Genomic DNA, 16,558 nt, shown 5'->3' with positions numbered 1-16,558 from the left:
ATAATAAGTTTTGGATTATTTCAGTGGCCTAGTGAGATTTTACCTAATAAAATAACCAGGCCTGCGTATTTTTAATGCTAAAAACTTTCACCAAATATTATTAACATAATGTATTGAATTCTGTAGCGAATTTGGAATGCTAAGTTCCTATAATTTTAAATGCAAACTAGGGATAGAAATGCTCAAGGATAAATATTTTTAGTGAGACAAATGTGTATGCATAAACTGACTATATTAGCTGAATTAGTCTTCTTCCGTGGCTCATATTTAGGAGAAATTTGTCCTCCAACATACCTTAGAAACAACATACACTAATACTTGTATTGCAGCAGCGTACCACGCTGTACTGATGTCCCTCTATTTCTTAATACTGGATTTCTTCACACATTGCTACATACAAAAAATTGCATATACCTCCGCGTACGTGTTTTCTTTGCCTTCCTCTGTCTCTCAGACGATTTACTTTGACGCTGCTTTTAATGGTAATACTGGAACTCCTTTCTGACAGGTAAAGGAGTGGCCGATGGATCGAGCATGTGATTGTTGTGTTCCTATCAGCAAGAGGGCTACCTTTGCACTTTAAGCTTAATGTTTGTTTGGGTTTGGTTTTAGATGTTATTAAGACAATGCGTTTCTAAATGTGCTTAATTTCAGCAAAATCCGGTGGAAACTTGTGGTTTTGGCTTGTTTTTGGTCTGTTGTAAGTCCCAAACGTGCCCATAAGGTGTAGTAAATGGTGACCTGGTCTTTTAGTTGTAACAATATAGGATTACAGTGAAATCAGTGGTTGGACCAGATGATCTTGAAAGTCTTTTCCAACCTTAATGATTCTGTGATTCAAAGATAACAGCTGATTGACCTGGTTAGAAGACAGAGTAGCCAAAGTGGCTTTCTGTTCCGAACTCTTTGGCAAGTCATGCTAGATGAGGGCAAAAGAAATGTATTGCCATTTTCTTAGTTTGCTCTTCCAACTGTTTTTCAGTGCAATGGGATCCTTGACTCCTGAGCTAGCAAAGGAAAGAGATGATCTTTATATTCTCGAAGTGTGAAAGTGTTTATCTCATTACTAGTGTTGTTATTTATTGTTATTGTTTTCTTCCTAGGCTGCAGTATATGGTGAGTATTTGTAAGTCACACAAGGTATTAGCTTTTCTTTCAGACCATCATGTTACATAGGCAGCTTGTGCAATTTCTGCAGCAAGTGCAGGCAGGATTTTCTGGGGAGCTGACCTGTTAGCTGGGTGTTGGCTCTTAGCGGAAGCACTGCATCCACGTACCTCACCTGCATTTGGCTTATCCTGCAGCTTAACTTGGGTTTGTTTCTTCCTTGTTTGGGTTGCTTATGACACTTAGAAATACTGTCACAGTCAACAAGCGTGTGTATTCCTTGACTTCTTCACAGACATGTTACTTGACCTCAGTGATCTTCTCCAGGTATTGTATCTATTTTTGTTTGAAACTTTTGCTGAATTGTTAAACTTCGATTAATTTCAAGTAAAGAGCTGTCAGCGTGGGCTATTTGGGATGTTTTAATTTCTCTGTAAAAATTCTGAATCGGAAAATCACCGGGTTTGTAGTTCAGTAATTGTTCAATGAAATTATTTTTTTCTTTTAATGTTGCAAAGTATCAAGAGTTAGTATGATGCTTTCTTTAGGATTCAGAGTCATGGCAGTGGCACAAAGTAAGACGTTACACATTTTTAACATAACCAGTTGTTGAAGATGTAACTTTTTTTTGTAGGTAATATGGTGTAAATGGATTAGTGCACTAAAGGGACATGTTTTATAAAATGTGTTTTGAAAGAAATGTGTACTTGCTCTTTATGTGGAAGTAGAAAGCTCTGCTGACATACGCTGTCTTACTCTCGTTTTCCATGTTAGGACTGTTTTACATACAATGTGAGTAGGTTAGTTACATCTATTTTTGTCCTCCCAGCTGTCCTGGTAAATGGCATCCCTCTGAAGACTATTTATTGCTTACAGCAATCTGCTGGAATTGCAATAATCAAATGAATCCTTAATTCTTAAAATTACTAACTTTTTTCATTGTTTCCAAACTCTTACTGAATTATTTTGATTACAAGCAAATATTGCATTTATAGAATGGGGGGGATATTCTTCTTTTAAACACAGGTGATTTTTCATGGCAATTGTTATGAAATAGAATGATCATAGTAAAATGGAGCGCATTCTCTACCTGTGAAGAAGAGGGGATATTGAATCTGTAAAAGAAAAAAAACGAGCAGACAAAGATTGAATGATTTGTTTTTTTCTTCTCTGTACATTCCAGCCAGAAAAGGTGTCAAGATGGGGGCATACGGTAACCAAAAGGTGAAAGAGGGGTAACTGAAGAGATGGGAGAGCCAGAAATAGACTAGTGGTATGGAAATAACAACTGGAAGGAAGAAAATGCAACATTTTACTATCATGATCTGTATTTAAATATGCGAGATTTCTGGTATGCTCCAAATTCCAGTTTCTTAAAGATGCATCTGAGCAAACAGAAGTGTTAAACATTACTGTTAACTATAGCTAGCCAGAAAGCCCTGTTTAAGAATGCATAAATGAGCTTTTCAGGTCTTCTCTAGATTTCTTCCTCCAGCCTGAGTTAGGTTAATAAAACAAAAACCAACCAACAACAAAAATAAAAACAACCACCTCCAATTTTCAGTTTCAGGTCAACTATATACATGTTTAAATAAAATTAATCTACCTGCCAAAAAAGCTTCCTAGATGGTTCTTAGCTTTTGCTGCTTTGTATCTCTGTAAACTTGGTGGCAAAACATTCACTGCCCAGGCAGAAAACTTCAGTGCATTCTGCTTTAGATCAGTCTTTGCTTACAGACTACATGCTTAAAAAAGAAAAGCAATCAATTTATTGGATGGTACTGTTACCTTGAAGTGGCTTTTTCTTTCAAGGACAGCTCTTATTGTAAAGTTGGGGTGTGAATGTCATTAATGAATAAAGAAGGACCGCTAGTACTAGTAGCGGTGCTGTTTCTACTAGATGCAGCTCTGTTGCTGCAGGAGGACGGACCTCTGCATCAGTGACCTTGAACCAGTGTCCTGCAGGCGCTGGGAGAGCTAAGACCCTCTGGTAGCTCACAGTGTAAGAGAGCTGGGTAGCTGAAAGTAAGAGTAAGATGAAGATGTGAATCTGCTGTTACCTGCAGCTCGTTATTTGTCTCATGACCTGCCATATACATGTTCTTTCTCTCTCATAGTTCAGTTTAGCTTTTCAAAATAAATTAAAAAAAAAAAAGGGGGGGAGTGAGTGTAGGTGTGGATGGGGAATAGAGGAATCTAGGAGAGAAAATCTTAAGTTTGTCCTCTTAGGTTCTGCTCTGCACCTCTTGCACATCCACTCTTCCTGTACTTAGTGAGTTGCTTTGGGATTTGGTTCCCAATTCTCAATGCAAAAGAAAAAAGAAGCAAACCAAAAAAAAAAACAAACAACCAAACCTATCCCTTATAATATAATATGCTTTTAGCATAGCATTATGCTGCTAAAATTTAGCAATAGAGGAGGCTAATTTTCACTGTTAATGGCAGTCTGTTTAAGAAGCCCTATCAGCTTTCCTCCTGTACTGATGATTGAGATGGGAGAGTTCGGCTTGTTCCACTGGAGAACTACACAGCATACATAGCACTACTACATAGCAACTTTTGGGACTCAAATTTGATGTCAGAATAAAATGCCCCCTTTTGTTTTTTTTATTGGACGGGCCAACTTTTTGTATTTTGTCTCCCATTTTATTTCTAGGTAAAATACGTCCCATGTCTTGGAGACCTGTTGAAAGTGTTGTCAGATCCCGTATGCCTCTGGTACATTTAGACTTGGAAGCGTTATCTGAAACTGCACAGAGCACTGCTACAAATCAGGCTCCTTCCTCGTGCAGAGTGGAGTCGTGCTTCATGTTGATTGAGTTAGAAGGATGATCAGTCATCAGTCTCTGACAGGGAAAGTACTTGTTTATATTTTCAGATATTGCGTTTTACTTGCAAATACACTCTTTAGAGAGGTCTATAATCAGGCCTTTTGTTTGCTTTTTTGTTCTTCCAATCTAAGTGACAGGACTTGCTTGTTTAGGAGAGTAGGGAAGCTTGTCTAGCCTTGGCCCAACTTTTGAACAGTTTGGGTTTGCCAGTCTCTCTCAGAGCACTCTCATTCCTTTCACCTGGAGAAGTATTTGGCTCGGGTTTTGATTGCTGCCTTTCTAATCCTGGGAGATGCCCATTTCTTTTTTAGCCTCTTGTGATCTCCAGTGTCATGGCCTTCGCATGTAGTCATAAAAGACTTCAGGAAGATGTTGGCAGTGCTTTGATCTCCAATTTCAGCCTAGTAGAATATCATTTTAGTGGTCTTTGTGGTGTGTCCTGCTGTTAAATAAGGCTAATGCTTCCTGAAAAGATGTAAGACAGAGCCAGGCTCTTCAGAGCAGTGCACAGCAGGAGGGTTAGCAGCAATGGATGTAATAAATGAAAATGAGATGTTTGGCCTTGGTATCAAGAAAAGGTTTTTCCACCACGAGAACAGTCTTGTGTGGGAACAAGTTGCACAGAGGAATTTCCAAGTCTCTGTCCTTGGACAGAGCAAAACTCTGAGCAACCTGCTCTGTCGCTGATCCTGCTTTGAGCAGGATGTTGGACTGAGAGCTCCTGAGATCCCTTCCAACCTGAACTATCCTACGGTTCTAGATAAGGGAAGAGGGTGTACGAGAAGTGAAAGCCAGTAACTGGTACTGGCTTGGTCTAGTTCTTCAGTCTCTCTTCCACTTCAAAACATAACTCTTAGCTTCTTATATTTCTTCCTCTTGAATTTGTTCGGTCAAGTAACAATACTTTCTTGTCCAAAAGGATCATTATTATGACTTATTTTTGGAAACCTGATTTATTTTATTTTTAAGGCAGCATTAGCCTTCCCGATTCCTTTACGCTTTTCACAAATTACTCTTGTACTTTGTTGCATAGATAGTATGATTATAGTTTATTGTACAGCTGCGGTGTTGGAGGAGGAATGCTACGACTACACCATATGCCATTAGTGAAAGCAGGCTCTCTGTGGGGTCCCTGCACTGGAGGCAGTGCTTTAAAGCATGGCATAGAAGAAGCTGCTTAATTTTGGTTTGTTTCTCTTCTTCAACCCCAGTCTGACAAGCTGGGGTTGGTACACATTTGTAGTTTCACATTTTGTTTGTCTTTTGAGGTTAAATGTAACAGTCTGGTTGCAATATGGACCCCAAAATAAGACACTTTAGTAGGAGGAAGAGAAGGGTGAAACAGTATTTTTTTTTTAAGACAGTACTAATTTGCCTCAGTTTTTGATACTCTTTATTCATTTAAAGATATTAACATGTTGACGGCATTTGCCTTTATTGCCCCTATGCAAATTGCTATTTTGATTGAGTTAATTTAAACAACCTGGTTGGGACCCTCAGGCATTACTATATTAGAAATGTTAATAATGAATCAAATAACCACAGGTGCCTCTTTCCCCAGCAACAGACACTCTCCTTAAAAACTCATTTGCTTTTCATGCTTGCTTAATTATTTAGGCAAGCAGCCACGGATATTTCACAGTGTGAGTTCTCATTGAGTTCCAACTGCCCAGTCTTCGTCTCTCTGAACGATAGAAGACCTTAACCACCGTCACCACTTATAGTATTTTCTACAGTGCTGCACCATGGTCTTGAAAAACCTTTTTGGAAATTGCTCATAGTGAAAGGGTTTTGATTCATAAACTTATGGAACTTGTTGAATGAAAATTTTTGCTTGCCCATGATCACAGCTTTATTGATTGCTACTGTCCTGAAGTTACCGTAATCTGATAACCAATGGGAGATTCCCCGTTTCCCAAAGAGAGTTTAAAATTCTGGAACGTGTTAGGCAGATGAACAGATGAATTCCCGTGGTACTGGGAGGGAAGTATTTGTTATTATTTGTAGAAGAGGAAGTATATTGGTGTTTGTGAACACATGAGGCATGATGTGAAATCAAGAGGAAATTATGAAAGGATAAGAGTCCCTATGGAAGTGTCCCTTTGAAATCAGCATCTGATGACTGACAGATGTGAAATGAAAAGGCTGTGTCTCCGAAAAATACCGTGAAGGGCAAAGAGTATAACAAGTAGGAGGATCTTTCTATAAAGATGTAAGTGAATAATTGGAAGCCGTTCCTTCTCCAAGTGCCACTCTTAACTAATATAAAGTGTTCTATAACAAGAGCAGAAATTATCGGTACAGGACAGCATCTTGTACAATCTTAATTTCTCCTGCAAAAGCTTAGGGGTAAAAATGCGTTGCTTTGCAGCGCCTTGGAGAGTGTATACTTTTTGTCTGAAAAATGTCTTCCTGCTGAAGAATCTAGTTTAAAAACAGAAGAGAACAAAATGCGTAGTGACAGGTCCATGTGCTTGCAAATGCATTCTGTTAAATGTGAGATGAATGTAAAGCAATGCGGTAAAACATATCGGGGCATGCAGATATTTAAAAATACTCGCTCTGTAAGGGGTCAGTGCTGCTCTCTGTTGTTTTACGTGTTGATGCTTAAACCTAGTGACTGCATCGAGTTTAGAAGATTTTAGTATTTGACCAAAATATGAAAAACCGTACAGAGAGCACAAGTCTTAGTAAAGTCTATAAAATAATTGCTATGCATTCAAAATATTGATTGGAGACAGTTGGTGAAAATACAGTCTTTCACTATGATCCTTATAAATCAAGAAGTGGGGAAAAGAGACTGAAGTTAATGTGGTAAGCTTGAAAGCTACAGCAATTGAAGTCTAAGCCAGACACAGCTTTCTAGAAGGGCATTTTTGTTTATTCACTGTTCAAAGGATTCATAAAATTAGATTTTATGAATGCAAATGTCATATGGTTCTAAATTTGGAGTATTGAGCTTTTGATGGATTGGAGTATATGAATTTCTATAAGAAGTTCTTAATGAAGAAAGAACTAGAAATTAAAGTAGGCCTCTAAATTAATTCTCTTAATTTTCTAAGCTTAATAGAGTGCAAAAAAAAACATAGAAAAGATGAGTAAAGAAAGATAGACTCTTTCTATATGCCTAATATAGCTATCATTTCATCTATCACAGGACGGGTGTGTGTATGGAACAGTTCAAATTAGTGACAGTGGCATTAAAATTTAGCGGAAGGGCCTTCTTCCACTAAAACCAGAAGTTATTAAATGCCTTGTTTAAGCTGTGCAGCACCATTACTGATTTCTGAGTGAGCTTTATGCCATCTTTAGTTCTCTGCCTGTAGGAAACGCCCCAGAACTTCTGAATATTTGGTAACTTTTAAAGATGACAAGTATTTTGCTTTAGAGGGCCTGAAATATCTCTTGCTACTGATTTGCCAGGAAAACTGGAACCAGTTAAGTGCTCCTGATCCTTTTTGTGACTTTACCCTGACATAAAAAAAGCATCAGCTTCATGAGGAAAACAATGCAGAGTACGTAATACACTGTGTATCCTAGTTCTTTCTAAATTGGTAGTAATGAGAAACTGCAGAGAGCACTTGTGATCAAAAGAATGAAATTTCCCTGATGTGCCATTTCTATTTGAATTTATTAGTTTGTGTAAATACACTGTCTACATCTTGAAGTCAGCCACAAAACACCGATGATGTGTGTAGTGGAAAAGCAGGTTAGTTTTAAAGTACCTTACTTCTCAAATAGACCATGGACCTGGAGACTTTTACTTAGGTAAGGATAGGAGGATGAAAAACAATCATTAGCCAATTTTATAATGCTTTATAATGTCTTTGCTTTGTATTTAATTCAACGCCTGTTTTTGTTGTTAGAGTATAGCTTTAAAGAAGAAAGTTTCTTTGTCTCTTCATATCTGTTTGTTCCTGGATGATTGCATTTATAGGAAGTTTGCTTAGGAGGAGTTTCTTCTAGTGACACGGCTAGATGGGGAGATGCATGAAGTATTTGGATGTCCTGACAGAAAAAAAGCCAGAGGGAGAAATGCTCGTCTGAATTAGAGGTTCTCTCTAGACTAAAATGAAGGAACTAGATGAGTTTGTGAAGCCTCTGATGGAAATATCATATGGACTTGGCTCCACTGAAGTAACTTTATTGATTTGTGCAGTGAAATCATCCTTGCAGAACAAGATCTAAGTGATGAGGTTTAAGATTTACAGTAACTCGGTCAGCCAACGTAAAAGGCTGAAACTACAGCCAAAACCCCACTCTTTATGCTGATATTTTTTAGACAAAAGGTCAAAAAAAGCCATCCCAAACTTGCAGTGAATGTAGAGCATTGAAAGCCAACTGAAACACTGCAGATATTTTGCTTTAAGTAATGTCTCTGTGGCTCGTGGAAAGTCACATGCTCCCAAACTCCTGTATGAACTGCCAGGTTCAGTGGGTGCTTGGTTTTCTGTGTAAAATTCTGTGACTTATTTCCTAAGCACACTTTTTGTTCAAAAATTATATTTTGTCTTTCTTCCTTGCCCTAGAATATTATTTCTACGTTGCCTGGCATTTTGGGGAAAAAAGGAGTGGTAAAATTTCAGCCTATCCTATGGAATCTTCTAGGGCAGTGAAACCACTGGTCAGACAGACAAAGCACGGGAGGTATTCAACATTTTCCACTAAACATGGCCTAAATTAACATCACATCATACACACTTGGTTGAACAGTCATTTTCAGCATACATGCTAATTCTGAGGATTTATTTGAAGTTTTCCTTTTTTAAATTTGAGTTCAGAAAAAAAAATCACATTGGGAAAATTTTCACGTAAAGCAAAAAGTTGTTTTGCAAGTAGATGGCTAGGTGGAAATGTGGCAGTATTTGTTGCCTTTTCACTAGCTTGGTAGCAGCATCTGTACACTAGGCAGGAAGGCTGCTTTTAAACCGGTGTTGGTAAAGCTCTGTGAAACTGGAAGGCAGTACTTAGTAACAGATTATTAATTTCCATGGGCTTGTACCTTAATGGACAACTCCATTGTGTAATTGCTTAGTGAACACCTTCATTATCCTGGCGTAGGAAAGAGAGGGGCAGTTCTATTACATGAAAGCAGCAGAGTACGTGCTACTTACCCCTAAAAAAAAAAAAAATGTTTGCATTGTAGGAGGTTGGATTTATTTACTTTTTTTTAAACTAACCTTTTTATGTGCCTTGGGGGGAGCAAGGTGTGCCTGGAGCTTCATGGGAACGTGTGGGGATAATCGGGATTTGAAATAAATGCTACCTTTCTTGCTGACCACAAAAACACATCTTAAGATAGTGAAATAAAACTTCCTCAGACTTTTCAAACACTGTACTTGCCTATGCCATAAATTGCAAATCGGAGTCTGAGGAGCAGCTCCTTCTGTTTATGTCCTCCTGATCAAGAGTGGGACTCTGCCTGGCTCCTTAGCAGGCCTGCTGTGGTTCAGGGTGGTTTGGTGTTTGTTTGTTTGTTTATCTTTTTCATGTGGGGCAATGTCCAAACAATCAGAAATGACAAATACCCTTGGGGCATGTAGCGCTGCTCCTTTCTTTGGCAGAGAAGTTTGGTTTGTGCTTGTGCAATACTTAAGTGTCCCACTTCACATGATTTTACAGAGATGAAATTTGCACTAGCTTGTGATTATTTGCTGAAGTTTTGTTACGTTACAAGATAAATGACACTATAAAGTCTGTTTAATACTTTAAGATGTTAGGTGACAACTGAAAATTTGTCCAAGTACTACAGAGCGACACTGAGTCCACTGAAGAGCATAATGAACAGCATTTTGTAATTTTTTTCAGTATAAACTTAGGCTTTGATTTACAAAGCTAACTTATGCAGCTTTTGACAAGCACCAGGTATTATTCCGTATCTGTAAATATTTCTTGTATTACTTTAATTGAATTTTCTAAAGCAGGTTCTTTAAGATTTCAAAAATGATTTTTTTCCTTTCCACATAAATGGTCTGTTTAAAAACATTTGTGGTTTAAGATTTAAATAACGATTTTTGTCTTTTAATAGGTGAATGTCTATGTGCTGGGAAAAACTTTCCTTCTGTTGGCCAGAGAACTCTGCATAAATGCTCCAGCCATAGGTATTTTTTATTTTACTATTTAACTTTTGGTTTATTTGCTGCATGGGTACTTAAGACAAGTGTGTGTGTGTGAGCAAGATGCTGTTTTCTTTTACAGCTTTGTTACTGTTCTCAGAGTAGTTTAGGCTATACTAAGACAATGGACTGACGTGTGGCATCTGTGTTCATCTACAAGCTTGCACAGGCCTGTCAAACTCAGTTCCATGAAGATGCTACATCTCGTAAACATTTGCCAAACTTACTGTCAGTCCATCACCTGTAGCTGAGGAGTTCAGCACTTGCAATACAAGTGACTTGATGGAAAATGAGGTGCAGTGTTTTCCAAGTAGGCAACTTTTCCCCAAGTATTTTAATAACTTTTTAATTAGTAAGTTATTGTTGAAATTATAACACTGGGTGATAGGGAAGTGGGTTTTACCTTGTTAAAAGGGTTAAAAAAGAAAAAGAAGTTCTTGCCTCAGTTGTAACTTTGGAGCCAATTTGGAATTCATACCAATTCCAGCTATAAAAGAAGGAGTTTACAGAGAGGTCTTGTGACTGTTACCACCACTGCGCACCGTTTTTTCCCTGTATTTTAATCCACCCGTACTCCCACTCTCCTTAATCTGCACTGAGAGAATCAGATGTCTTTGTGTTCAAGAACACATGCATACTCCTTCAGATGTACTCAGCTGGTCATATAATCGTGTTCTTGCTCGTTTAGTTTGTAGCAAGAGAACCAGCAGCTCCTGTACCGAGCATTGCTTTAACAGCACCCAGATAGCATATGGCAGGACACAGCTATCGCCCATCATTGCAGCAACCTGCCCCAGTTAACATAGGTTCATGTCTGGTGGAAAGTACTTCTTTTCAAGATGTAGTTCCCCTTTTGAGAGAGCACACTGTATTGCAACTTAGTTTCAGGGTGGAAAAATAACACAGGTTAGGTAAAGACAAACAGAAAACCCTTCTAAATTAAATCTAGAGGTACCTGTCGTACATGGGGAAAAACAATGGTTTAGCTTGCTGTTTGCACGGTCTTTCCAAGGTCATTATGAGACAAGATTTATAAAGAGAAGAAGTACTTCCAAGTGGTTCGTCTGTAATCATAGTCAGAACCTTGAGGAATACACCTACTGTTGTCAGTCTTTGAGAAAACTGAAGGATACTAGCTATAAAATGACTGCTGATAATGGATGGAAGGGACTTAGAGTTCTCAAAAAAATACAGAGGAAGAAAATAGATGCAGCATCATTTGCTTAAGGCAGCTTCCACCAATTAGTAACTTTGAGTGAACTTAAAGACCATATTGTAAGTATTTCTCTAATGTATGCTCCTGTGATGTGTATTTAGATAGTGGCTGTCAGTATTATAGCTCTTGGCCAAATCTGTGATGAAGCCTGTTGCTGTATTAAGCTTCATCAGTATGTCCTGACTGGCTGTTTGAATCTGGTGCAGTCTGACAGGTGTCAGCGTCGCTGTTTGCTGGGCAGGCTGGAGGTTAATGCAGATGATGCCCAGAGCGTGTTGTGAACAGACAGTATAAGCTTTCAAGTATAACTACAGGGTGATATTAATTGGCATTAGATGCACTCAAGGTTTGTCTGTGTTCAGTTTAGGCAACACACAAAACACCTCTGAGCTTCCATGTCAGCTTCCTTCCCTATGAAGGAAAATAAAGGCAAGTAAAGGCTGCCCGATAGATAGTCTCAGCAGGCAAGGGAGCCTTTGTATTGGCAGCGATATGTCCCCACATGTAGGGGACAGACTATGGCATTATCACCCCTGGTAGGTGTACTGTAGATGAATTAATAGACACAAGCCATTAAGATCAGCAATGATCAAGTACACAGGATTTAGGGCAAGTAAAAATGTTTTATATTTCACAGATTCATAAACTGCTCTAGTTTAGAACATTCTGTTTAAGTCAGCTGCAGTCTGCAAGTTAGTTATCTATATACAAAATAAATGCACAGTACGTGCGAGATTTAACATTTTTCTGCTTGTTGCAGTCTTAATTAAGTCAAATAGCTTATGAATAAATAAAATAAGATTAAATTCGAGAGCATTCCTTCACTTATTTGTATAGGCTGATGTAGCAGATAGGTAAGTAGCATAACATTCCATACTGCTGTACAGTTTCGTAGTAAGATTGGAAAATCCCTTAATGTGCATCGTTGCAGTATTGGAATACAATCAAGGTGAAATGCGTCATGCATAGAAAATGAGCTCAGGTATCTGTCCTCCTTGTACTCCAGTTCCATTGGTACTGTCCGAGGAGCACTGGAACTGGAATGTCACTTTTCCACACTGCACTTCAGTCATTCCCTCTTGCCCAAAGTAACTGAGTTCATTGCCGTCGAGAATAGCACTTACATTGTAAAACGTGTCCTGCTCAACCTGCACAGGGTGTTCAAACCACACAGAGAAAGTATTACTGGACCCGTCGGAGGTGAACTTTGTCAGATTTTGAGCAAGGACAACTCCTAAGCGCTTCAGTTCGATTTTGACGCTGTATTCAGCTTTGCCACAACTTGACCCATACAATCCCAGTCCTGCTATAAATATCCGTTTGTCTACGGCAAACTGAATACTGTCACACCGCCCTCTGTACCTCCACTGGTTACTGCGGTACGCGGACGACTGAAATCGATGGCATCGCTGAGGTACGAGTCCTTTCCTTTTCGTCAGGGGAAACTCAAGTTTGGGTTTGTTTGCAGCCGTGTACCATAGGAATATGTTGTGAGTTTCCTCAAGGGTGAGGATGTCGGACTGGGCAGCTCCGTTGGCAAACTCTTCCAGAGTCATAGTGGGAATCCGCACCAAGTACAGCGCTTTGCCTAATACATTCCTCTTGTTGCGTGGCGTAACCGGCAGCCCTTGCCTTTTGCATTCAGCCTCTGCCCAGTTGAGAACAGCCTCGAAAACTACCACTTCCTTGGTGTTTAGCGCCTCCCGGGTTACAATGATCTCTAGCGTCTGTTGATCTATCTCACAGAAGCCTTCTGACTTCAGTGCCATTTCTGCTTGAGCATCAATCACCTCCCAGCAGCGCTGTGTCAGCTCTGGCTCCTCAAAGAGCCTGCTCTGAGACAGCAGAACGCAAGCGTTCTTCGCCTCTAAACTAGTCTCCAGAAAATTGACGCAAGCCTTTGCTAGGGCTGGCACGATGTACTTCTTGGCAGCATACAGCGTAGCCAGAACTGTGTCAGCTTCCAGGTCTATTTCATCACTATACATGTATCTAGAGGGGGAAAAAAAAAAAGAGTTTCTTAAGGGAAAAATATATGTATGTATAGCCCATGAAAAAAACTCATCTGTAGTCATCTTTGCTGGCAGCAAGTCTGACATTTGGTATTTGTCAGCACATGAAGTAAACAGTAATATGTGCATATTGCACAATGCCAGTTAGGAGGTAGATGTATATTTTAAGCTACTTTGATTCCGTCCACGTAATTAGTAACTTGTAGTGGCCACTTACTTTAATAGGATTAGAAAGGCTGCAGGTTCCACATCTGGTATATGGATTTCAGATTTGACCTCTGCGAGATCACCATAAAACATAGCGTAGAAGACAGAGCTACCGACTGCCAAAACGTACTGGAAAATAGAGAGGGAGGGAGAGAAGCCTCAGTACCGTGCGTCTGTGATGACTGAGCGTGCTGGCTCTTGATAAGAGCTACACTTAGGGAAAGTTAAAAGCTGCAGCTGAGGCAGGCGCCCGCCTTAGACAGTTCCCTTTAACTGCCATATATGTGAATTACTTCTGGGATTAGGCAAGAAGGATAATTAAGAAAAAAATGGAAAAGAGTTGTCATGGGGGTGGGGTAGAGAGGGGATATACTCAGCAGCATCACAAAAAGCGGGGGGGGGGGGAACAAAAATAATGCTCCGCACAAACCTTATGGGCAGGAACTTTCTTGGATGCCCCTGGCGGGCCCACGATGAAGTGGACGTCAGCCATGAGTTCGTTATTGAACATCAGCGCGTTCCTGCAAGCGAGGGGAAGGGAGGGAGGTGTGGAGGCCGCTCTGGGGCGGGCAGCCCCCCGTCGCCCCCCGAAGCCACCAGCCCGGCGGCGGGGCTGGTTGCCCCTTGTCCCTCGTCCCTTACCTCTCGCGCAGCGTGGGGTGGAAGGACTGCCAGTTGGCGCTCTCCAAGTTGTTGTTGTTGAGGTTCTGGAGCTGGGGCGGCGGGGGCGGCTGGGCGCTCTGCTGGAGCTGCAGCGCGTTCTTCTTGCTGTTGGCAGCGGTGGCGGCGGCGTTGCTGTTGGCGATGTTGGTGTTGGCGCTGGCAGGGTAAAGTTCTGCAGCCATCTTCTTCTTCAGGGCCAGGGGCACTATCTCATAGCATCCTGGCACCTTGCCGTTTGGCCTCACGCTCTTTTTGGACTTCTTTAAGGTCTCTGGAAGCAGAAGAAAAAAAGTCAAACACTTCATGATCCTGCCATTGAGGCAACCATGGGGCAGTGGCATGAGCAAGAGAACTAACAGATCCCAAGCGCAGGTCCCGCTAGCTGGAGACGCGGTTCGCTTCTAGGTGCGGGGTGACCTCTTTTTTTTTTCCTCCTCTCTTTTTCCTCTTTTTTTCTCCTTGGCTCCAAGGGGGGCTGCCCAGCCTCCGCGCCGCCGCCACGACTGCAGCGAGCAGGGCTGGCAGGCAGCTCCTTCCCCCCGAGGAAAAAAATTATATTTAAAAAAAAAAATAGAAAAATAGAAAAAAAAAAAAAACCAAGCACACACCACCGAAAAAGCCACAGATCCAGCAGAGCAGACGCAGGGTTGAGGAGCGACAGTCAGTCCCCGGGTCCTCCAGCCGCTACAGCCCGCCGAGGCGCAGCCACCCGCCGGCTCCCCGCTGCTGCTGCGAACGATCGCGCCCGGCTCCGTCCTTCCCCGCCCGGCGGCGGCGGCTGCGGGGGCACATCGGCGGCGGGGCAGGGGCAGGGGCCGGGCCCGGGGCGGCTCCGGCTGCCCCGCACCAAGTTTCCTCCTCCTCGCCCCGCCGCGGGGGCGTCGCTGCCCCTCGGCGCTCCCCTCACGGCGCCGGCGGCGGCGGGACGCGGCTCGGCCCCGCTCGGCTCCCTGCGGCTCCGCTCGGCTCTGCCGGGCCCTGCCTCCGCCTCCCGCCCTAATAGGCAGCGCCGCGCCGCGCGTCACGGCCGCCCCCGCCAATCCGGGGAGCCGGGGGGAGCCGCCCCCCCCCCTCCTCCTCCTCCTCCTTCCCACCCTTCCCCAGTCTCCGACGCCCGCCTGGGGGCGCAGAGCGGCCGGGGCCGTGCGCAGCGCCGAGCACGGCCGAGATGTGCCGAGCGCTTCCGAGCGCAGCCGAGATGTGCCGAGGAGAGCCGAGCGCGGCCGAGCCGGCCCCGCCCCGCCCCGCCGCCCTTCCCGGCCGCACCGGGCGGGGGCGCCGCTGCCCCGCGCTGGGGCGGGGGGGGTGGGATGGGTGGGATGGGGGGGGTGGGATGGATGGGATGGGCTGTGCGGACCTGGGGGGGGGCCCGGGGCCTCCTCCCGGAGCCTTTCTGGCGGGTACTGCCCCCACACCCCGGTTTCCCACTTTAGTTTTCCCTTTTATTTCCACCCCCCTTTAATTTTTCCCCATTTATTTTTTCCCACTTTACTTTCCCCCCTATTTTTCCCACTTTATTCTTTCCCCCTATTTTTTCCCCCTTTAACCCCTCCCTTTATTCCCCCTCTTTATTCCCCCCCCTTTATTTATCCCCTTTATTTTTCCCCCGTTTATTCTGCCCTTTATTTTTTCACCCCATTATTTTTCCCCCTTTATTTTTCTCCTTTTATTTATTTCCCCTTTGTATTTTCCCCCTTTTTTCCCTCTCTCCCCCCCCTTTTTTTCCCCTTTTCTCCCCCTCCCTTTTTACCCCTTTTCTCCCCTCTTTTTTCCCCCTGTTTTTTCCCTCCTTATTTTTTCCCCTTTATTGATTTCCCCCCTTTTTTTTCCTACATTTATTATTTCATCACCCTGAGGCCCTCACAGTGCCCCCTCCTCGCTCCCCCCGTGCTCCTCGCCCGCCCTGCAGCCCCGTTACTGCCGGGGAAGGCTCTCTTAAACACTGCACTGGGAGTTTTTCACTCTTCCTGCCACTTCTGCAGGTGGGATAGGGAGCTGCGCCTTTCCTTAAAAATAAAATAAAATAAATAAATAAATAAACCCATTTGCGTCGCAGCCCCCGTTGCGGAAAGCCGGTTTTGCCCCAGCCGAAGCAGCAGCCCCTGAGCGAGGACCTGAGCCCCTGGGGACAGGGGGGGCTCCTTGGGGCGCAGCGCGGTGCTGGGCTGCTGCAACTTGGGTTGAACCCCAGAAGGGTTCGTTCGCCCTGCTTTGGGTTTAGCAGCATCTTAAGAAGTGTTTGTTCCTATTTTTTTTTGGCCCATGCCGGAGATGGTCGTGTTAGCTTTGGCCCGACGTTTAATTTATGTATTGGTAGCTTTGCATCCTGGCCATTTATGGCCTCTTTATGGCTTTTCGCTTAAAAACCGTCCGTGTATTCATTTTCTGACTGGTAGCTTTCAGAAC

At 42.7% G+C, this 16,558-nt stretch overlaps 2 protein-coding genes across 6 annotated transcripts in view; one reads left to right on the top strand and one right to left on the bottom strand.

Moving 5' to 3' along the window:
• Positions 1-16,558, top strand: part of BRF1 (BRF1 general transcription factor IIIB subunit) — a 175,142-nt gene that overhangs the window by 71,082 nt on the left and 87,502 nt on the right. For all 3 annotated transcript variants that reach the window (XM_083839101.1, XM_083839099.1, XM_083839100.1), the window contains exons 4-5: positions 1,403-1,434; positions 9,967-10,039. In XM_083839101.1, coding sequence (XP_083695227.1) covers positions 1,403-1,434; positions 9,967-10,039 — 105 coding nt within the window. The remainder of the gene's footprint in view (positions 1-1,402; positions 1,435-9,966; positions 10,040-16,558) is intronic.
• BTBD6 (BTB domain containing 6) lies at positions 11,874-15,123 on the bottom strand. Of its 3 annotated transcripts, none has more exons than XM_083839110.1 (5): positions 14,510-15,123; positions 14,132-14,423; positions 13,920-14,010; positions 13,500-13,618; positions 11,874-13,262 (listed from the first exon to the last, which is right to left on the bottom strand). In XM_083839110.1, exons 2-5 carry the CDS (start codon positions 14,332-14,334, stop codon positions 12,230-12,232), a joined length of 1,446 nt encoding a protein of 481 aa, XP_083695236.1. In that variant the 5' UTR covers positions 14,335-14,423; positions 14,510-15,123; the 3' UTR covers positions 11,874-12,229. The 3 variants fall into 3 exon arrangements, with proteins under 3 accessions (XP_083695236.1, XP_083695235.1, XP_083695234.1); XM_083839109.1 differs by having other exon boundaries at positions 14,761-15,122; XM_083839108.1 differs by lacking the exon at positions 14,510-15,123 and having other exon boundaries at positions 14,132-14,503.

Source organism: Anser anser (genome assembly GCF_964211835.1).
Source record: "Anser anser genome assembly, chromosome: 5".
NCBI lineage: Eukaryota > Metazoa > Chordata > Aves > Anseriformes > Anatidae > Anser > Anser anser.
Note: the sequence above shows the minus strand (reverse complement) of the source record. Positions and strands in the feature narration are given on the sequence as shown.